Source organism: Wolffia australiana, chromosome 7, assembly GCF_029677425.1.
Source record: "Wolffia australiana isolate 7733 chromosome 7, ASM2967742v1".
NCBI lineage: Eukaryota > Viridiplantae > Streptophyta > Magnoliopsida > Alismatales > Araceae > Wolffia > Wolffia australiana.
In genome coordinates, this window is record NC_135841.1 from 8,285,001 (window position 1) to 8,307,483 (window position 22,483).

At 43.4% G+C, this 22,483-nt stretch overlaps 3 protein-coding genes across 3 annotated transcripts in view; 1 reads left to right on the forward strand and 2 right to left on the reverse strand.

The window, feature by feature from the left end:
• Nucleotides 1-3,192, forward strand: part of LOC144705276 (serine carboxypeptidase-like 45) — a 4,300-nt gene extending 1,108 nt beyond the window's left edge. Inside the window, exons 4-8 of the mRNA XM_078577874.1 lie at nt 1-95; nt 184-465; nt 1,158-1,282; nt 1,351-1,443; nt 2,180-3,192. The exon at nt 1-95 is cut by the window's left edge and continues 78 nt beyond it. Of these exons, the coding sequence (XP_078434000.1) occupies nt 1-95; nt 184-465; nt 1,158-1,282; nt 1,351-1,443; nt 2,180-2,447 (863 nt within the window). The 3' untranslated portion in view covers nt 2,448-3,192. The remainder of the gene's footprint in view (nt 96-183; nt 466-1,157; nt 1,283-1,350; nt 1,444-2,179) is intronic.
• On the reverse strand, nt 2,844-7,801 carry LOC144705271 (ATP-dependent Clp protease ATP-binding subunit ClpA homolog CD4B, chloroplastic). The gene is made up of 10 exons (XM_078577862.1): nt 7,677-7,801; nt 6,212-6,795; nt 6,030-6,145; nt 5,827-5,952; nt 5,551-5,736; nt 5,250-5,465; nt 4,950-5,167; nt 4,794-4,869; nt 4,627-4,716; nt 2,844-4,311 (listed from the first exon to the last, which is right to left on the reverse strand). Exons 2-10 carry the CDS (start codon nt 6,774-6,776, stop codon nt 3,127-3,129), a joined length of 2,778 nt encoding a protein of 925 aa, XP_078433988.1. The 5' UTR covers nt 6,777-6,795; nt 7,677-7,801; the 3' UTR covers nt 2,844-3,126.
• A 7,213-nt stretch (nt 7,802-15,014) lies between these two features.
• Nucleotides 15,015-16,825, reverse strand: LOC144705274 (amidophosphoribosyltransferase, chloroplastic-like). Its single transcript, XM_078577873.1, has one exon. It carries the CDS (start codon nt 16,750-16,752, stop codon nt 15,136-15,138), a length of 1,617 nt encoding a protein of 538 aa, XP_078433999.1. The 5' UTR covers nt 16,753-16,825; the 3' UTR covers nt 15,015-15,135.
• Nucleotides 16,826-22,483: the final 5,658 nt, after the last annotated feature.

The following is a 22,483-nucleotide window of genomic DNA, read 5'->3' on the forward strand; positions in this document are numbered from 1 at the left end:
GAGAGAGCTACGCCGGCCACTACGTTCCTCAGCTCGCTGAGCTGATGGTTCAGGTAAACAAGAAGAAGAAGATCTTCAACATCAAAGGGATCGCGGTAAGAAGATTGAAAACTCTGCAGTTTGTGTGAAGTTATTCTCATTATTAATGAACAACAACTCCTGGGCCGTGTTCTTCTCTATCAGCTGGGCAACCCTGTGCTGGATTTTGCCACGGATTTCAACTCGAGGGCGGAGTTTCTCTGGTCTCATGGGCTGATCTCGGACTCGACTTTCAAGTCTTTCACCACCGTCTGCAACTATTCCCGCTATGTGAGCGAGTACTACAGAGGTTCTCTATCATCAGTCTGCTCCGATGTGATAACCGTCGTGACGAGGGAGACGAGTAAGTTCGTCGACAAGTATGACGTTACCCTCGACGTCTGCATCTCCTCCGCTCTCTCCCAGTCGAAGATCCTTGCCCCTCAGGTTCGACTCTTCTTCATCCCTTCATCATTCCTCAGCTAGAAAAAACAAATATTTTCTTCTAGTTTATTCTATCTTCGACTCTTCTTCATCGAGTTTCTCCTAATTTCTTCTAGTTTTTTGTAGCTTCTCCGAGCATCTTCCCTTCTTCGTCGAGATTCTTTTAGTTTTTTCTAGTTCTCGTAGCATCTTCTCTTCTTTATCGAGACTCTTTTCTAGCTTCTCCTAGCATCTTCTCTTCTTCGTCGAGATTCTTTTAGTTTTTTCTAGTTCTCGTAGCATCTTCTCTTCTTTATCGAGACTCTTTTCTAGCTTCTCCTAGCATCTTCTCTTCTTCGTCGAGATTCTTTTAGTTTTTTTCTAGCTTCTCCAAGCATCTTCCCCTCTACGTCGAGATTCTTCTAGTTTTTTCTAGCTTTTCTTAGTTTCTTCTCTTCTTCATTGAGATTCCACTCGTTTCTTCTAGCTTCTCCAAGCTTCTCTTCTTCGCAAGTTTCCTCTTGTTTCTTCTAGCTTCTCCAAGCGTCGTCTTCTTTAAAATTCTTCTAGTTTCTTCTAGTTTTTTTCTACGAATTTCTTCTGGCTTCTTCTTCTCCTATTCTTTTGTCCTCCGATTATTATTATTATTACTATCATTATGTCTATTTTGGCGGGCCATTTTCTGATTTTTAATCGGGGGGGAGAGGAGAAAACAGCAAATGGCGGAGAGGGTGGACGTCTGCGTGGAGGACAAGACGGTGAACTATCTAAACAGGAAAGACGTGCAAACCGCGCTTCACGCTCGCCTTCTCGGAACGAGCAGGTGGAGCGTTTGCAGCAGGTACAGAGATTCAAGACTAGTGTTATCACGTTCTTCTTCCCCCCCTCTGACCCGTTCTACTCTTGCAGCGTCCTCGAGTACGACTTTCTAAATCTGGAAGTGCCCTCCATTAATCTAGTGGGATCGCTGGTCAGAGCAGGCATCCCCGTGCTGGTTTACAGGTGAGGGTTAGTGACCTTCAACTGTAGCAAATCCTCTACATGCAATAGATTTCCCGTAAAACCCACATCTTTCGCGATCTTATCTCAAGAAAATTGCATTTTTTTATTTTGGTTCACAAAAAGATTGATCATGTAGAGAGATATTCTTACAGGCGTTAGTTTTTCCGCAAAACCCACTTCTTTCGCGATCTTTTCTCAAGAAAAGTCCAGTTTTTTTTAGTTCCGCTAACAAAAAGATTGATCGTGTTGAGAGATACTCTTGGAAACTGATTTAGTTATTTAGAATAACCGTTTGAGCGATTGATCATTCAGTGATTGGACCCATATCAGAAGAGAACCCTGTTGAACTGTATTGTGCATCGGGAAATGGGGATTTCTGGGGGACAAACGACATCATTTGGGAAATGGATAGCAAATCCACTGCAGCCGATAGATTCTCAAAAAAACCCACATCTTTGACGAAGTTATTTCAAGAAAAGTGCAGCTTTTTCCGAATTTGGTTAACAGAACGCTCGATCATCTTGAGAGATATTCGTAGAAGCTGTTTCAGTGATAGAGAAGAACCGTTTATGAGATTGATCACTCAGTGATTGGACCATATCAAAGAGCTACGAAGCATCAATTGAACTGCATTGGGTATCGGGAAATCGAAATTTACTGAGATAAATTATATCATTTGGGAAATGAATTGCACCGTAACGCTGTTTCTAATGTTATTTACTATCTCGGTGGGCAGCGGAGATCAGGATTCGGTGATTCCATTGACGGGGACGAGGACGGTGGTGGAGAGGCTGGCCGAAGAGCTGGGGCTGAAGACGACGGTTCCGTATAGGGTTTGGTTCGAGGGGAAGCAGGTCGGCGGCTGGACTCAAGTCTACGGCAACGTACTGTCCTTCGCCACGATCAGAGGAGCTTCTCACGAAGCCCCATTCTCGCAGCCCGAGAGATCTCTCGTTCTTCTTCGATCGTTCCTCCGTGGAGAATCCTTGCCGGAGAGCTTCTGAACGAGCAAAAAACAAAGAAGAAGAGTCTTCTCCTTGATCGATTTGTGACCCAGAAACGCCCAACGATTTCTGTTTTTTGGTTGGATATATCTAATTATGGGGTTGGATATATTCTTTCGCTTTCCACGGTTTGTAAATCGATGACTGCTCTTAAATTTTCATTTAGAAATCCCCCGTTGGAGAAACTCGATTCCTCTGATGGCAGGGATGTAAATGGTTTGTATGCTACTAGCTTGACTTCAATTATAAGACTATGATCGCTACATTTACACATGAAAGTATACATTTATTCATGGTCAAGAGAGGAATTCGATGAAGTTTCCAACCTTGCCACTGGGCAAAAGTACAAGTCCCAAGATCTGATAAAGTACGTTTTCTTCAATGGAGAGCTTCACAGCAACCAAGATCTAGAACTCTCTAATTTCCAATAGTAAGTGTTCTAAGACAATCAGAAATTAAAAAAAAAAAAAAGTGTTCTACGACAGAATCAGCACGAGAAAGGGGAATAAAAACCGGCAGGTTCCACAGCTACTCGGAGGGTACCGACGAGCTTCCAATCTTTACAGTTTTGATACACACGACAGCATGATGAGAGCCTCATCCTACCACCGATTACCTCAACGCGGAAGACCACCAATTCAGCAGAACAAGGCTAGAGAGAGGGGACTGAGTGACTGACCTAGAAGGGAACAGGCTCAGGCTCCTCCAGCGCTCCGGCGGCGGCGCCGCCGCCCTTGAGAACGGATACATTGCCGTCGGCGTCGACGTCGACGATGACGGAGTCGCCTTCCTTGATCTCGCCGGCGAGCATCTTCTCCGCCATGCTGTCCTCCAGCAGCCTCATGATGGCCCGCCGCAGCGGCCGGGCACCATAGCTCGGGTTGTACCCCTCCTCCACTACCCGGTCCTTGAACCGCTCCGTGACCTGCAATTCGATCTCCTTGGCCTTCAGCCTGTTGAACACCTCCTTGAGCATGATGTCCGCAATCTCCTTGACTTCCAGCTTCGTCAGCTGGCGGAAGACGATCATCTCGTCAAGCCTGTTGAGGAACTCGGGCCGGAAGTACTGCTTCAGCTCCTCGGTCACAAGGCTCTTGATGCGGTTGTAGCTGCTGTCCTTCTCGTCGTAGTCAAGGTCGAATCCGATCCTCCGGCCACCCTTCTCGATCACGCTGCTTCCCACGTTGGAGGTCATGATCAGGAGGGTGTTCTTGAAGTCAACGGTCCGGCCCTTGGAGTCGGTCAACCGCCCGTCCTCGAGAATTTGCAACATCATGTTGAAGACATCAGGGTGGGCCTTCTCGATCTCGTCGAAGAGGACGACGGTGTAGGGGCGGCGGCGCACCGCCTCTGTGAGCTGACCACCCTCGGTGTAGCCGACGTACCCGGGCGGGGAGCCGATGAGCTTGGACACGGTGTGTCGCTCCATGAATTCACTCATGTCAAGGCGGATCATGGCCTCCTCGGAGCCGAAGTAGTAGGTGGCGAGAGACTTGGCGAGCTCGGACTTGCCGACACCGGTGGGCCCGGAGAAGATGAAGCTGGCAATGGGCCGGTTCGGGTTCTTGAGCCCGACTCGGGCACGGCGGATGGCGCGGCTGATTGCCTTGACGGCCTCGTCCTGGCCGATAATGCGCGTGTGCAGCGTCTCCTCCATCTTCAGCAGACGGTCCGACTCGTCACTGGACACCTTCTCGACGGGGATGCCAGTCCAGGAGGAGACGATGTGCTGGATGTCGGCTTCGGTCACCACTGGGCCTGCCTCCCCAGCTTCGCTCTCCGCCTTGGATCTCTCCTTGCCCTGGTCGATCAGTGCCGAGATCTGAGCCTTCAACTCCATCTCCTTGTCCCGAAGCTCTCCCGCCTGAAACCATAATTCATCCATCACCTACCCATCTCAAACCTAAACTAGTGTCTGACGACGATGACAAAAGTCGTCGTCTTCATCCAGAAACCTGAATCGTCATTATCATCATGGCCGTAATCTAATTGAATAATCTCTCGTCATCTAATTGAGGTTAACAGAGAGAAAGTGAAGATCACGAGACAATTCATCATTTTCATCCTGGCGAGGACAAGATGCTGACCACTACCCTAAACCTCAAACCTCTAAACCCAAAAGTCAGAAACTCTAAACCATAGATATTAAAAGTTCGATGCTACTTCACGGAGTGCATACCTTTTCAAAGTCCTGTCCCCGAACAGCCTCGTTCTTCTCCTTCGTGATCTGGCGGAGCTCCTTGTCAAGCTCCCTGGCTTCCTCCGGGAGCTGCAATCCACATTTTCGTTCATGAACAACAAGCTCATAAATTCAACGCCGCAAATAAAAATGAAGTTATTTGTTACCTGAGCATGGCGAAGCCTGACGCGAGAACCTGCCTCGTCGACCAGGTCGATTGCCTTGTCGGGGAGGAACCGATCACTGCAGCCACGACCACGAATTTTCAGGGTAAAGAAATGCAAAAAAATAAAATTATGTGTTAGCTGCAGTTTTTCTCGGACCTGATGTATTGATGAGAGAGCTGCGCAGCTGAAACCAGAGCTTCATCGGTGTAGCGGAGTTTGTGGTGGATCTCATATCGCTCACGGAGTCCCTTGAGGATCTGAATCGTCTCATCAACGGTGGGTTCAGGAACCTTCACGGGCTGGAATCTTCTCTCCAAGGCTGGATCCTTCTCAATGTGCTTGCGGTACTCATCCAGAGTGGTTGCTCCGATGCACTGAAATGGGATTGAATTAGAGCCGAGGGCAACAAAAAATCTCACGAAAAGTAGAGGAAGATAAATTTAAAGGGATGTATACCTGCAGTTCACCTCTGGCAAGAGCGGGCTTCAGAATGTTTGCGGCATCAATGGCACCCTCCGCTGCGCCAGCTCCAATCAGCGTGTGAACTTCGTCAATGAAGAGGATAATCTCATCACTTTGCTTAATCTCTTCCATCAACTTCTTCAACCTCTCCTCAAACTCCCCCCGGTATTTTGTCCCAGCAACTAAGAGCCCCATGTCAAGGGTTATCACCTACACCCAATCACAAGAATAAGTTGCCTTCTAAGAATTCACCTAAGAGATTGGGTAGAGAGAGAGAGAGAGGGAGAGGGAAGACCTTCTTTCCCTCAATGGTCTCCGGAACGTCGCCGTTGGCAATACGCTGGGCAAGCCCTTCGGCAATAGCCGTCTTCCCAACACCGGGCTCACCGATAAGGCAGGGGTTGTTCTTCGTCCGCCTACCCAGAATTTGTGTCACGCGCTCAATTTGATCTTGCCGGCCAACCACAGGATCCAGCTTACCCTGCAGAAGAAAAATTTTAATGATTAATTAATCAACAAATATCAATCAATCCATTCAAGGACAATTAGATAGAGGAGAGAAGTATCAGACCTCTTCAGCTAACTTGGTCAAATTCGTTCCATACTCCTCAAGGGTGGGCATCTTGTTAGTTCCGCTGCTGCCTCCTCCAACACCAGCGCCAACAGCCTCAGCGCTTTCTCCAACCATCCGAATGACCTGATAAGGGGCAAGAATTTGATTAAAGAATTAAATGAGAAAAAAGGGCATAAAAGGATTGGGAGAAAGAGGCTTGCCTGCGTGCGAATGTTGCCGGGGTCAGCACCGAGGTTCTCAAGAACACGTGCCGCAACACCTTCGCCCTCGCGCAGCAGCCCCAAAAGCAAGTGCTCAGATCCAATGTAGTTATGGCCTAAAGACAAAAACAAAAAATTTAATCACAATCTCCATCAAGTAGGCTTCTTTGAGAAGAACTCACCAAGTTGGCGGGCTTCTTCAAGAGAAAGTTCAAGCACCCGCTTAGCACGAGGCGTGAATGGAATCTCCACGGCGACGAAACCACTGCCACGTCCGATAATCTTCTCAACCTCCACTCGGGCATCCTTCAAATTAATTCCCATGGACTTCAAGACCTTAGCTGCAATGCCAGTCCCTTCGCCGATGAGTCCGAGAAGTATCTGCTCGGTGCCGACGAAGTTGTGCCCGAGTCTTCTGGCTTCCTCTTGGGCAAGCATAATAACTTTGATAGCCTTTTCAGTGAAGCGTTCAAACATGGCAACTGCGGATCCACGGCAGCCCTTTCCACGCGGCGCAGAGACGGCAGCATTTACAATAGATTGAAGGCTGCGGTCGGACCGAGAGACGAAGTCCAGAGCGTTGGAACTCCGAAGCCCAGAGAAACCCTGGATTCTAATTGGCTGAGCTAAGGTGGCGCGCAGTTTCGCATTAGACCTTCTAGATTTACTAGAGCTTCGAGTTTGGTTGCGTCTTCCATTTGCAACGGCTCCTGGAAGAATAGCCGACTGAACCAAAGCCCCAGCCATGCCTCCAAATTCAATCCTACTGCAAGAATTAAATCAGAATCACGAAGGTTAAAGACCAAGTTCTAGAAATGTTGGGCGAGAACGCATCAAGGAAAACTGCTATATTTTGAGAATCAGAAAAATTAACGGAAACAGTCATATTTAGAGAGAGAAACGTTGAATAAGAGAAAACGCATTATTAACGTAAAAGAATCATAGCACAATCTAAGAAAGAAGTTATGCGCTTTAGGCTAATGCTATTAGTCGTTATTGGAAGAAAATTTTCTTTCAATCGTCGAGAACCAGATCCGGAGAAATAGAAGAGAGAAGAAATCTTTTAAAAAAAGGACAATCTTGGAATACGAAAGCCAGAAAACGTGCTCCATGGCTAGACTTCTAGTTTCGACAAAAACTCCACCCTTGTCATCGGAAAAAAATGAAAGCAGTTTTGTAGAAACTAGAGACTAACACTAAAGCTAGATTTCTCGCCGACTAAGACTCGCATAGGCGAAGTAATAGACAACACTTCCAGTCTCAACGACGATTTACGCAAAATTTTCACACTTCCTAGGGCAAAAAAATACGCATTCGGATTAGAGAAAAATATTTACAAGTAAAACAGTATACCCAAATCCATTCATTACCCAGAAAGCGAGCCTGAAACCTTAGAAAACTGCTCCCCGACAGACCACAAACAAAACCAAACCAAACGAAAACAAAACAAGGAAAGCAAACAGAGAAAAACAACCAAGCCGTCCAAAACACGGGTTTTTTACAGAAAATCCACCCAGAAACAAAACCTCAAACGCAAATCACGTCAACAACGGAGGTGGGTCGAGACCGCGCGTTCGCAAACCAATAAACCAGAAGAAAGGGATCAAAGATTAAGCAGATAGCGAGAATCGAAGAGAGAGAATCGACCTTGGGGCTCGCCGGGAGGTCTAGAGCTTGAAGCTTGGGGAAGAGGGGAAAGATAACGCTGCTACTCTCCGCCTCTTCAACGGAGGACGGGGGGGGGGGGGGAATTGGGAAACGATGAGGTCCGCAGGGTTTTGTAGTGAGCAGGTGAATTTTTATATTTATCCTCGCCCTTTTTTAGTATATTATAATTAATTACTGCCATTTCCTTTCCCTTGCTAAAAAATCTCGCTCTTGCTTATCGTGAACCACCTACGTGGCGCGCGACTAATCGCTATTTTCCTGCCGAGAAAGAGGTTAGTATACTTCCATGCAGACCACGCGAGCATCGCCGTCCGTTTCTGTGAGACGGCCCTCCAGATGTGTGGTCGAAGATCCTGCGGCTGCCGACCGTCAGATGGAGGACGGACGATGAGGATCTGGTATAATTTTATTTTCCTTGAAAAACTTAGGTATTTTATAGAAAATATCTCTTTGCCCACCTCCCAAATGCATGATTTCAACTTGGAGTGCACGTCTGGGACTCCTCTCTCACCTCTGAACATGGTTCATGGAAGTCGCTTCAGATATGGACAGATTTTTCTTTTTACACTGATGAGAAATTTATATCTCGGACCCCTAAATATGGTCCATGAAATTCATGTTCTTTGATGGGAAATTTATAAATACACTTCAGATATTGACAGATATTTTAACATTGATGGGAAATTTATGTCTCTCACCTCTAAACATGGCTCATGAAAGTCATGCTGTTTGATGGAATATTTGTAGATCCACTTCAGATATAGACAGTTTTTTTTTCATTGATGTGGAATTTATGTCTCTCACATCTAAGCAGAGTCCACGAAATTTGTAAATCCATTTCGTAAGCCATGACGTTTGATGGGAAATTTGTAAATCCATTTCGTAGATAAAGACAGACTTTCGTTTAAAGTAGGCTCTTCTCTCCAGTTTTTGAGATTGGAAAAATCAATAAATTTCAGGTGAAGCTATCTTTATATATGTATAATATATACATCCCAACTTCTTACTATCTGTAGTGCGAAGTTCTCCATCGCAACCAATTTCCACCTGTTACGGAAATGAACAATCAAAGTGCACTAGTGTGATTAATCGCATGATTAGGCAGTGAAAAATTACAAAACATTGCCACTATCATCTGAAATATCTTAGGTAAATAACGGATGTTAGTTCAATAAAATTTAGGGAAATCAACTATTTAATTCTACTTTTTTTTGGAAGTCCCCTGCTTGTGATATACAAAATGGAAGTGTCCTTGGCATTATTAGGCATCTATGACGGGGCGAGTCAATCCCTGTTTACAAAATTTTAAATTGACTTAGCATAAGAAGAGTTCAGATTTTGTCAAAATGCACTCAACCTCAATTCGCCATGCCATAAATAAACAAACAAATATTATATATATATATGTATATATATATATATATTCCTGGTTTAGAGATACAGTTTTCCATAACTATGTGGCCACAAATGGCATTTTCCAAGTGTGTAATCAACAAAAAGATTAAAATTAATTGTTCGGTGACGAAAAATAATGGGAAAAAATTATCTCAATATTTAAACTTGGTATATTCTTTTTTTAGTATTTATAAAAAAATACAGTGACTTGGGCATAAGTTCACCTCTTTCTTATTTTTCCACGCATGACAAGTTTACAGCCCAAATGACAGCAGTCATCCCTTGAAAACTGCACTTTGAGTTGGCGTTCACAATGGTAACCTCGCATCGCTTCTGTTTCAAGGCCAGTGATTCTTTGTCATAACAAAATATAGAGATTATATAAAGTTGTTAATATTTGGTTGACATGGGTTGAAGTATACATTTAAGAATTTTCTGTGTTGGATTGTACTAAATACACTTATATATCAAGTGAGGTAGACAATCAAATTTTGGAGTACATTTAAGTGATTTAGTTATTTTCATGTTGTAATCAAATCGTGATAGGAAATTGGTAGAAAATATTGAAAGTGGTTATACTTTGCGGTTACATATTATTTTTTTGTCAGAGATCCTTTGTTGAATAAAAGGGTCCACGTGGGATGATATTGATGAATTCGTTGGTACGTAACATTTCTAAGTTCTTAGTTTTAACTAAATTTGAACTTACTTGATAGTATTTTCATTTGTGTTAGTAAAAATTAAGCGAGAGAAATAATAATTTGACCACTAATTTATTCTGTCTCCTATTTTCCAAGTTATCTCTGCCTCAAAATTTATAAATATGACAATGTGAAGTACTGTAGATATTTTATTTATCATATAAATCATCATCACTAATTAGATAATTTTTTTAAGTTGTTATAAAAGGTAATGAATAAAAAGCATTTGTGCTCTTCCATAGGTTTTTCATATACTATAACCATAATATGATTTAAGGTGCACATAACAAAATTAAGGAAATTGAGCCAAAGGGTCTTTCCATCCATAGCATTTTTATGTTTGTACATATTATCTATAAAAATTAAAGATGACATAAAAAATACACATCTAGGATGGATCTGGACCGAAAAAAAATGAGATTTTTGATAAAATGTATAGAGAGATCATAATTGAATGAATACAATTATAAACGATAACCTGAATTGATCAAGAGGCAATATCACAACGACCACAAAAGAAAAAATATTTTTTAAATATATTAATAATAAATTAATGGATAATACATTAAAATACGTAATATATGGAAGGAAATTTATTTATTTTAAAAAATGTCAGCTATCGTCCTAAAATGCTCTTATGGAAAAAAGATATTGAGGTAAGTAGGTTTATGAGGAATTTTACACTTCAACTCAATACTATTCAATAAATCCTAAATTTTTTGTGATTTATGATTGCTTAATGCAGATATAATCTTCTTGAAGTAAATCAACACTTTGAAAACTAAACACTTCCTGAATAGTACAATGACAAGTAACATTGGTTAGCACTATAAGTCAATATTCATCAAGGGATATTAACCCAAATTATGGATACGTGTGGTCCATCAAATATCAATCATTGTCCCTAAAAAATGTTTAATTTTGTAATGGAAAAAAATGTATGTAAAAATGCGATGCATAAAATGATTATTTGATCAAGTCAGCTACATTATAGTCAAAGAGGGTTTAACGGTAGTTCTCATATTTGGTTTTTCTATGAATATATGTATCAAGATTCTCATTCAGTATCATTTTTTATATAATGATATGTAACCTGAAATTTTTTTGATACTTCTATCAATTGAAACCAATCAATATGTCAAGTTTCCAACAATTATGGTGCCAAACTACATTGCGTGGCATAAACTGTATAAGGAGTTTGTCAAATTATTTTGTCAGTAACTTTGTTTCAGCGTACACCATGTGCGTAAATTTATTAAACCCTTAATCGTCATTTCTGTGACTGATGCAAAAAAAACACCAAAAAACGATTTTTTCATGTTTATACTACCTTGTCCAAGGACTTCTTTGTATCCAATTCCTTAAGTCAGTCTCCTCTCATATCGAGGGTGGATGATCCCACATTCACGACGTAAACACCTTCTAGTCTTACTGCATCAGATTTAAGTTTGATTGGATTCCAATGAGTAGAGACGTGTAGACCATTCTAAAAAATAGAACTATCCAGATACAAGACATCCTTGTTGTCTCAAGTCATAATACCAAATATTTGTGTGATAAACTAACATAGTTGAAATTTATGCGCGATACCATCAATGGATTTATGTGAATCAATCTTTTGAACTCTTTCTGATGCAGGGTGACTAGATGTGACGAAGCTACGTGATGACAGGAATTGGATTCTAGGACAACTAGGGGTGATGGGATAAAACAGATCTCAAATCACACGGTCGAGTTTGAAAATTAAATCCAGTGAAAATACTGATGGTGCAACCCCTCTCCTTGTCGAGGGCGGGAGTACTGTCTTACAACCACCGTGGTGATGCAAAGCACCAAAATCAATGACTTCGAACAGGCGAACGCTAGAAGATTCAAAGGCCTATTCAATCTATTCGCTTGAAGATTCAAAATCCAAATCTAATCCGATGGTGGTGGATGAACACTTGAAGAATACTGGACGAAGAACACGGTACCAAAGAGTGTAGAAGTACCTCGGCACTCGATAGTGCGTGAAGAGGCTGCGGGAAATTCTGGATGTGTCGTTGGCAAGACAATTGACCTGCGCTTCAACAGGGTGTCGCGGATCAAACTACGCGGTCAGTTGGTAGGGGGTCAAGGGGGGAGTCGCCCCCTTGCGGGGTGCGGGGCAGCGCCCCGACACCTAAACAGTATGCGCGACGACCAGTGGATGTGATGGCGTTCGGGTGCACGTCAGGCGCACGCTGGCGGCGGGGGACTCTACGGGCACATGCGGACAGGACACGGCAGGCACGAGGTGGCCGAGGGAAGCGAGTGTCAGGGCGCGCGGCGGGCGCGAGCTGCCAGGCGCGCGGCAGGCGCGGGCGGCCGGATGCTCGATGGCCGCGGGCGGCCGAGCGCGTGGCAGGTCCGGGCGACCGAGGGGAGGGTGCGGGCGGCCGTGCCGCAGGGCGAGGGTGGTCAGTCAACGGGTGGGCGGCAGGATTGATCCTTCCTCGATGGCGGCGGCAGCGACTGCAAGAGGCGATAACGGCGGCAGCTCGGGAGGGGACCACTAGGGCATACTTTCTTTTTTAAGAAGAAAACTTCAATCCAAAAGAAAATTCACCAAGTGTTTCTTACAACTTTGGCCTACATATAGGCCTTGGAGGAAAGATAAAATATAAGAAATAAAATAAAGTGGACGACGTGTTATCGTGTCACGTAAAGGGGAAGTTCTGATTTATCGTCGACGATGTGTCATGACATGGGACATGTCGTGTGTAAGTGGAGACGCGTCTGATGCCGATGCGTCTGGTGCCAGTGCGTTGACTTAGTCGTTATCACGACGGTTCTTCCGTTGATGTTGTCGACAAGTCAGGATGCGGGGCGTCTCGGTTGACGATGGCGGTGCGTCCGAAGATGATGCGTTGACGTCGTCGCCACCACTTTCCCTAATAGCACATACTATTCCTCCCTTGTATCTTCAAACAATGGTAATGAGATCAATCATCCCCATCACAAAAGTAGACAATACTACTTTGTCAAAATAATTTATATAGTTATAACCCATTATGCATCGGATATGACCAGTTACATAATCGTGAGAAAAATTAACCCAGTTGACATATTTAGGTACATGAACTATCAACCATCCCCTTCTGTGGATTCACGAAGATCGATAGCATGAACTATTTCATAAATAGCAAAAACGTTTTCGCTGTAGTGTCTTCAAACAAAATGGCAATGAGTTCAATCATCTCCATCAGATAAGTAAACAGTGCTACTTTATCCTACACATAATAATATTTATGATGCATATTTATAAATGAGCGATCGGTGCTGTATAGTGTTATGATAATCTACATCTAGTAATGTTTATGATACACATTTTTAATCATTGCACCTGAATAATAATGAATTTGACTTGTGCTAATTAATTCAAAAGAGCTGCATACGTGTCACCGGCTTGGAAGTCATATAATTCCATCAGTCATCTAAATATCAAGCTATCTGTAGGCACAACGTGGTTCTCAATGAAGATTTTTAGATTATTTTTAACAACACAGAGAGCTTACCAGATCAAAACTTCCATTCCCTTAATCAGAACATTGAACTAGGAGAGATCAACCAAGAACGATAGATCTTCCTATTTTTTCAGATGTTTTGCTTGTGATTATTTGATGATAAAAAACAAGACTTAGTAATGCATATAGTAAACGTCTTTAACACTGGCAAGGTATGCACAACTAATGACGTACTTGACTAGAGTCAAACTTATGCCTACCAAAGCAGTCTAGCATCAAATACATTTGTCACAAGTAGAAAAGTAATGCATAAAACGCTAGTAGATGTAACACTGGCAAGGTATGCACAACTAATGACGTACTTGACTAGAGTCAAACTTATGCCTACCAAAGCAGTCTAGCATCAAATACATTTGTCACAAATTGAAAAGTATTTACTGCTAAATAAAACAACTCTCTCCTGTAAATTATTGCAAAATATTAAAGAAAAAGGAACGCAGAAAAGTTATTAATGTCTTGCAAAACAGTGCAATGGGGTCGCTAACCTTTTACGCTCTAGTTAATTACAAGCTCAAAACCACGGTTAGAAACAAAATTTCTTTGAGTACTGCATCATGTAAGTACATTTTAGATACCTGTAGCGGTCATGTGATGAGGCACGGTCCAGTTCCCTCCTATGATATTGTTATCGATGCAAGCAGAAGTTGCAGTCAACTGTCATCGAGGCAGATAACATATGGTTTATGCGTAAAATACGATTTATTAAATCATTGTACCGGCAGATGCAAAAAGTATGGATTCACAAAAATTGAAAATATACGCTGATAAGTATCTTAAATCATCACGGAGAGTTGATGTCAACGATGTTCGAGCATGTATTTTATGAGTATTTTCTGTACAATGTTGGGGGAAACATTAAATCTTAAATCTCAAATTCACCTCCAGTTGACAATTTGTTTTAAAAATTCGTCATCTACTTCTGGATGTTTCTCAAAAAATAAAAGATCAAGGGCCAGCAGTTCTCAGAAATATCCTCTGCTATCAAGTGATGACATGGAAGATGCACTAGGGCTAGTGGCTCTAAGACGACGACCCAGATGACCCATGTCCATACACATCGGTATCATGATCTGGCTAGAGAACAAACCATGGGATAGACGTCAAAAGCGAACTGCAAGTGATTTCACTTTCCTAAACATTGGTTAAGTTCATATCAAGATCTAAGTTCCTCTTCTCAAATTTATCACTAAATAATGCCATCGAGAGACATACACCCATGAAAAAATAACATGAATAATGTCATTTCAGACGAGCACACGGAGAGAGCCAACCATAAACCAGATAATTTTCTGTTCCCTTCAAGCATGCGCTAAGAAACTTCAAATCTGCATTCAAGAAACTCAGAAGATGACCCAAAACACAGACCAGCAAAATTTGAGAAAAAAAGAAGTAGAAGAACAGGGTAGATTCGACGACCCAGATGACCCATGTCCATACACATCGGTATCATGATCTGGCTAGAGCGCAAACCATGGGATACACGTCAGAAGCGGACTGCAAGTGATTTTAGTTTCCTAAACATTGTTCCAGGTGCATATTAAAAACGAAGTTTCTCTTCTGAAATTCATCACTAAATAATGTCATCGAGAGACATACACCCATGATTAAATAACACGAATAAACCATTCCAGACGAGCACAAACCAGATAAACTATCTGTTCCCGTCAAGCATGCGCTAAGAAACTTCAAATCTGCATTCAAGAAACTCAGAAGATGACCCAAAACACAGGCCAGCAAAATTTGAGAGAAAAGAAGAAGAAGAAGAAGAAGAACAGGGCAAGAACTCTCCATCCAGAATCACAACTCGGTCCTGGCGAAGTCAAACTCCATGGGAGGAACAGGGTAGCCCCCGGAGAAGCACGCGTCGCAGTAGGTGTCGGCCTCCTCCCCGAGCGAAGTCCGCAAGCTCTCCAACGACAGAAACGCGAGAGAATCCGACCCGATCTCCCTCCTCACGCCCTCCACGTCCATCCTGTTCGAAATCAGCTCCTCCGCCGAGGGCGTATCCACGCCGTAGTAGCACGACCCGACGATCGGAGGGCTGGCGATCCTCATATGAACCTCCTTCGCCCCCGCGTCCCTTATCAGCCGCACGATCTTCGAGCTGGTCGTGCCCCTGACGATGGAGTCGTCCACGACCACCACCCTCTTCCCCTGGATAATCCCTCGAACGGGCGCGAGCTTGAGGCGAACCCCCAAATCTCTGATCTCCTGAGTGGGCTGGATGAAGGTCCGCCCCACGTAGTGCGACCGGATCAGCCCCTGCTGGAACGGCACGCCGGACTTCTCCGCGTAGCCCAGCGCCGCGAAGAAGCCCGAGTCCGGGACGGGGATGACGACGTCGGCGCCGCCCGGGACGGGCGAGTCCGTCGCCAGCGTCGCCCCGAAGTTGTACCGCTCGCGGTGCACCGCGCGGCCGAACACGACCGAGTGCGGCAGCGCGAAGTAGATGTGCTCGAACACGCAGGCCTTGCGCTGCCGCCGCGGCATCAGGCAGAGGGACGAGACCGTCCCGTCCGCGTCAACCACGACAACCTCCCCAGGGTTGACCTCGCGCTCGTAGTCCGCTTCGATGAGGTCCAGCGCGCAGGTCTCCGACGCGAACACGACCGCGCCGGTGGCGCGCCGCCGGCCCATGACCAGGGGCCGGAAGCCGTAGGGATCGCGGACCGCGTAGAGCTTGTCCGCGGTCAGGAAGACGAGGGAGTAGGCGCCATCGAGCCGCTCGCAGGCCTCCACGACGCGGGCCACGAACGGTCGGGATTTGGAGATGGCGATGAGGTGGAGGACGACCTCGGTGTCGGAGCTGGTGTTGAAGATGGAGCCGTTGTCTTCGAGCTCGGCGCGGAGGGCGGCGTAGTTGACCAGGTTGCCGTTGTGGGCGACGGCGACTTGGCCGAAGCGGTAGCCGGCGAGGAAGGGCTGGACGTTGAGCGGGGAGGAGGCGGCCCCGGCGGTGGAGTATCGGACGTGGCCGATGGCCGCGTCGCCGTGAAGGGAGGCGAGCTTGGCGGGGTCGTTGCCGAAGACCTCGGACACGAGCCCGAGCCCGGTGGCGGCGCGCAGCGCGCCGGCATCGCAGGAGACGATGCCGGCGCCCTCTTGGCCGCGGTGCTGCAGCGCGTGCAGAGCCAGCGAGCAGAGCCACGACGCCTGCGGGTCGCCCTTGATCCCCACCACCCCGCACTCCTCCCTCGGCTTGTCCGCCCCCAAATCGAACGGACTCTCCCACGCCGACGACGACGACGACGACGACGATGCCGATGACGAAGAGCAAGACAGGCGCAGGCGGCGCTTCTCCGCCGGCGGCGGCGGCGGCGGGGCGGCGGGGAAGAGCCGGCGGGCGCGGCGGCGCGCGGCGGCTGTCGGCGCGAAGGCCGCCGTCGTGGCCCGCGCGGCGGCGACGGACTCCATGGGTTCGAGAAAAGCAGCGATCTTTCTTTCTCCCCTTGTAAACCCTTCTCTTCTCTTGGCTTGCGGAAGAGGCGGTTTGAGTCCCTGAAGAAGGGTCCAGCCCGAGATAGCGTTGGTTTATCGTACGGCGGTGAAGCGATCTTGGCGTCGCGTCTAAAAATCTGGAAGAGAGTTTTTGGATAGGATGGATGCAGCTTTTTCTCGATTCTTTAGCGGTTTTGATTAATTTGATGGGCCCGGCGCGTATATTCATTTCGATGCACGCGCCACTTGTTTCGCCCTTTGTTTCTCTTTCTTTTTTTTTCTTTATGCTACGTGTAGAGAAGACGTGACGCGGACGGGACGGATGACGAAACGTGACAGATGGCAACACGATGAATGTTTCGTTGCATCACCGTCCCGTCACGTCCGCATCACCAGACGGCATCACTGTCACTGGTGATGTGAAAAAAAACCCTACAAAAAATATATTTTCCCAGCCACCTGCGCACCGACCCTCTTCACCGAGCTCTCGCTCAACGATTCCTCTACCCCAACTTTTCCTGACTCTACCCCCAATTCTCGCCCCCTTAAGGGAAAAATACCTCCCCATAAATAGATTAGAGCAAGACATGTCATTTTTCACAATTATTCTCATCAACCTCTGCGCAATCAACAAGAGAGGATGGTATTGCTCTGCGCTCCGAGCGATTAAAAAATGGGGAGGGATTCACTGTCGGAGAGAAAGCATTAACAATATATTTCTAAGGATGTGTAGTTAGGGAAATGAATTCATAGGAATAGGGATGAGAAAGGTGTTGATTGACTTGGAGTTGTAGAGAAAGTGCATGACATTAAGAGAGTCGTTGGGGTAGTGTCAGGCGAAGTTGGGGTAGAGGAAGCGTTGAGCGAGAGTCAGGCAAAGACGGTCGGTGAGCATGGGGCCTGGGAAAATACATTTTTTAAGGACTCTTGATCAGAATTTTTCTTCTACGTTCATGTAGTGTTGTATACAGTTTTTTCTTATTGTTTCTGTTCTATCATGTCTCTGTTTTATGCTGATCCTTTCTGATTTTTTAATTTTTGTATGAATAGAATTTTTAATTTTTGTAGAACATTCTTGATCTGATACTCTCATCGACATTCGAGTAGTGTTGTATACAGTGTTTTTTCTGTTCTTGAACCGGGGATTGTGTTCTTTGTGGGGTTACATGCTCAAATTGACTCTGAATTGGGTTTTTGCTCTCTAATTGGTCTCTAGCTGTCGTTGTATTCTTCTTCGCCTGCTTCGTTCTCTTGTTCTTCTTCTTTTATCTGAGTGCTCTACATGCTAGCCTTGTCTTTTGTATAATCGTTGATGGGTTTTTTCTTATAGAATTTTGGGTCATACCTTGAATTTTTGTTGATCCTCTCTGATTTGTTATCATCTTTATGGGTCGATTTCGCTTTATGGGTCGACTAATATATTCAGGAGGCATTTGTAGTTCAGTCATGGTAGAGTATATGGTTATGAAGGTCACTCATTCTGATCAATGGACGATAGCTGAGGTGTACGGGTAGGGTGGTGCATTCACGATGACGCTAGAGAAGATAAAGGAGATCATAGTGTAGTTTGTTTGTCTCAAGGACTCCCCATGGCCCATCGTGGACAATGTGGGGTTCAAGATTATGTGGAAGTACGAGGTCGAGACGAAAATTGACCCGTCGAGATCGAAGGCAATAAAGGATGAAACACAAAAGCTATACGGGAACATGAAGGGGAGGCTCGTAGAGTTATTAGCAAATATCCCCAATGTCTCATTGATAGTGGATGCATGGACTGCTAAGAGTTCATGTGGTCTTCTCGGCATCACGTTTCATTGGGTGAACAACCGGTGGGAACTATGTGAATGTGTACTTTCAATACGCGAGCTAGATGGGAAACACGATGGTGAGAATATGAGCACAATTGTGCTCTAAGGCGTTGGATGACTTTGGGTTGAAGACAAAGGTCGGCGACAACCTGTCAAGCTTCATTGTACATTATATTACTTTATTGCAAAAGTCACCATTTTTAAATGTAGGTTGGTTCTATCACTACAGACAATGCATCAAGCAATGGGCGGATAATATCATTACTCGTGAAGGAGCTCAAGTCTGTGAATGACCATTTCATAGTGGACCGACATGTTCAATTTGTCGCCCACGTGATGGACATCATTGTTCAAGCTGCCTTGAAGTCATTACCTATAGCAGTGAATACTCCTAGGATTGTGGACAGTTGCATATCTGACGAAGTACATGATATTGCGTATGATGTTGACATAGATGATTTGGATGCGATGCATGAGGCCGTGGTGAATCATGCAGACACTGTGATTCATGAAAGTTTCCTTGTCTTGGGGGATGTAGTTGCCCGTTTGTGAGTCTTAGTGATAAGCATCCGAGCATTGATTCAATGATGTCAACAGTATGTGAAGATGTGCAAAGACATGCAAATGAATCACAACCAAATCCCATTAGACTAACCAATATGGTGGAACAGTACGCACAACATGTTACATGCCGCATTGGAGAAGCGAGATGTCATCAATTTTATGGCTTTACAAATATTGTCCACAACAGAGAAGGACATGAGACTCTCACGTGAAGATTGGAAAATATTGGCCGACTTCCGCGACATCCTAGGGCCACTTTACAGGACAACAAATCATGTTAATGGCTCGAAGATAGTGAGAGTCGTGGAAGTCCTTCGCATTTTGAAGGCCCTGATGAGACATATTGATACGATCTTGCATAAGTTTTATACTTCTACAATCTTTACATCTGGAAGAAAGCTAACCACTTGTAAAATTAGATCTATCCAACAAGCTTGTGTGAGCATGAAGTGTAAGATGTTAAAGTATCAGTCAATTATATCAAACAACCATTCTTGACCCTTTCAACAAGGGGTAGTCACTCAATCCTAGTGTTATTTTATTCACTATGATTTGGCATTTGTCCGCCGACTTATGCCCTTCTAATGATTGAGTTTCTAATGACCCTGAGGATGGTGATTGGCTAACTGAACACATCGATGAAGTAGTACCAGCTAGGGAGAAGGAACGACAGGTACCCACTCCAATAGAAGAATTGGAAACTTATCTCCAATCCAAAGAGCGAAAAGACACGAAGATAGTACGAGGATGGTGGACATGCATAGGCACACGGATTTACTCTCGACAATCAACCCTCGCACAAGAGTTTCTTTCAGTACGTGCGACTAGCGCCAACAAACTATTTATTCTACGCAAGACGTGCAGTCGTCACTTTAAAGAGAGCACGTCTTACTGCTGAAAGCATTGAACTCCTAGTCACAGTGAAGTGTTTGTTACATGTCGAGAATGCTTAATTGTGTGATGGAGATAATGCGAAGGACATTTCTAACAACGACGACGAGTATAAAGTATTAATCTTATATATTTGTGTCGTTATTTATCTGTATCGTTTCAATATTCTAAAGTTATTGATCTTAATCTCATTACATGCGAATTGACCTTATATTTGTTCGACGTACAAGTCATACTAGTTTTTTTGCTCTCGGAAGTTGAAAGTTAGCGATGGGTCTCAAGTAAGTGACCTTATATTTTGAAACAATTATGAACAAAAATATTTCTTCACCCATCGATATTGATTTTCATCATGAAGATTATTCAACACATATTATTTCATTTACTGATGTGGTTTTCTCAAAACAGATGGAAGGGCACTGAGACTTTTTGAAGTCTGCACAAGGGAGTTTGAATGGACGTCAAAATGCATGTTTAATTCGCTAAAATTGTTATTTTCATCTCTGATTATTTTATATTTTCAACACAAAAAATCTGATTGTAATTGTAGTTCTTACTTAAAAAGATAATCTATTTTTTGTTTTTATATTAAAAATTGGTGACTGCGTGTCAAAATACCCTAGTTTGCAGAAGATATTGAAGAATTAACCAACATGCTTCCAAATATAGCGAAGATAATGGTGGATAATAATTTGGCTTCCACATTTTTAAAATATATAGGGCTTCAATCTCATTCCAAACATTCCAAAAATTTATTTTTCCATGTTTTTAGATATTCCATGGACAAGGGAGTTGAGGGGTAACATAAATGCACTAAAGCTGAAATGGAAAATCACCATAGTTGTGGTTGGACAATCAAATTGAAACAAAAGGTTCAAGGTTACTAGGGAAAAATGATGTGTGTAATCCAAATGCACAAACTTACCACAAAAGATATGGCAACAAAATATCAATCGAGCATTATAGAGTGAAAATGAGGGTTCACAATTGCATAAAGAATAAATCATGTGACCAAACACCCTTTTTTATTTTACAGTTCATATGTATGTAATCTGATATTTTTCTACAAATTTATTTATCTCTAAAAGACTAACTCAGAAACCATTTTTTTGGTTCAAATTCGGACATATTATCATTTATCAATCATAGAGTGGAAAGTTAAAAATACTCGACGATGAACTCAAATAAATATATTGTTAAAATTTTTGTGATCACAATTATTATACTACATTTTAAAAAAATCATGAATAATAGAAACTCACTTTTTTGAATCTGCAAAGCCCTCGGGCCATTGGTATATTATGGAGGACGTGGTTCATATTTATTGGATTAGTAATCAGTAATTGTAACATCAATTAATAAATCAAAAAATAATAGCCCTCTATACATAAATTGAATCCGTTTTATACATACTATGGTAATCTTTGAAAAATTCTAGAAATCCATCATATGCTTTGATGCGAACATACTGTATCGAAATTTTAAATACATACCTTACATAATTGGCGAAATAATAACACTCAAATTTAATCTCATATTAATACATGGCCCAATCATTTACTTTGGGTTCTCTCAAGTTTAAACATTAACTTAATCTTAATTGACGCACCCTGAGTACACGAATAGTGTATGAACATGACTTGAATCCATAAGCCTTGCACTATTAGAATGAGCTAAGTCTTGAATCCACATAACTAGCTTCTCCAACCCTTGAGTCCACAAGGGGTTGTGCTTGAATCCACAAACACAAAAGCACTCTCTAGCAAAGAGAACACTCAGAGGGAAGAAACAACAGTTTCAACAAAATCATATACTTTAATGATGTTCCTTCAAGGGCACATGAGGACCTTATATAAGCCACAACAAGTGTAGTGATGTCTATAATGACTGTACCCATGAAACGACAAGTCAAAACATTGATAAATATAATTCTAACAAGCTAAAACAGAGGATAAGCAACATTACATGCCAGAGCAGAGATATCTTATAGATTATAGGGACTGTAGAAGCAGTGAGATAAATTTGTATGGCTCAAGAAGATTACGATGGGACCAAACATAAGAAATGTAGCTCTGACAAGTAGGAGCAGATATCTTGGCATAAAAAGAATATGTCAAAGGATTCTGTTAGAGAAAATCCTGCCAAAAGATTTTGTCAGAGAAAATCCTGTTATAAGATCGACAAAATCCTCTCAAATGATTTTGAGGGGTTATAGGTAATTTCTATAGATCTCGTCAGTTTTATAAGAATCTCCTTGGTCCACAAGTTGTTAATGGGCCTCAGAAAACGGGTTTTTGAGTTGTATCATTAATTAATGTTGGGATGGTTATTGAATTTTGGATGACTTAAATTTAATTTTTTGGATTTTTTCGCAGAAGAAATAAGTTTTTAATGGAAAATGGATATACCTATCAAGAAATTAGGAGATTACGGTAATTTCAAAA

What these genes read in the sequence shown, in the direction of transcription:
- LOC144705271 (XM_078577862.1), bottom strand. Translation starts at nt 6,776, where the DNA reads ATGGCTGGGGCTTTGGTTCAGTCGGCTATTCTTCCAGGAGCCGTTGCA. An exon ending in TGACCAAGTTAGCTGAAGAG is followed by an intron (nt 5,737 to 5,826) that starts GTCTGATACTTC and finishes TTTCTTCTGCAG; the next exon opens with GGTAAGCTGGATCCTGTGGT. An exon ending in TTGCCAGAGGTGAACTGCAG is followed by an intron (nt 5,168 to 5,249) that starts GTATACATCCCT and finishes ATCCCATTTCAG; the next exon opens with TGCATCGGAGCAACCACTCT.
- LOC144705274 (XM_078577873.1), bottom strand. Translation starts at nt 16,752, where the DNA reads ATGGAGTCCGTCGCCGCCGCGCGGGCCACGACGGCGGCCTTCGCGCCG.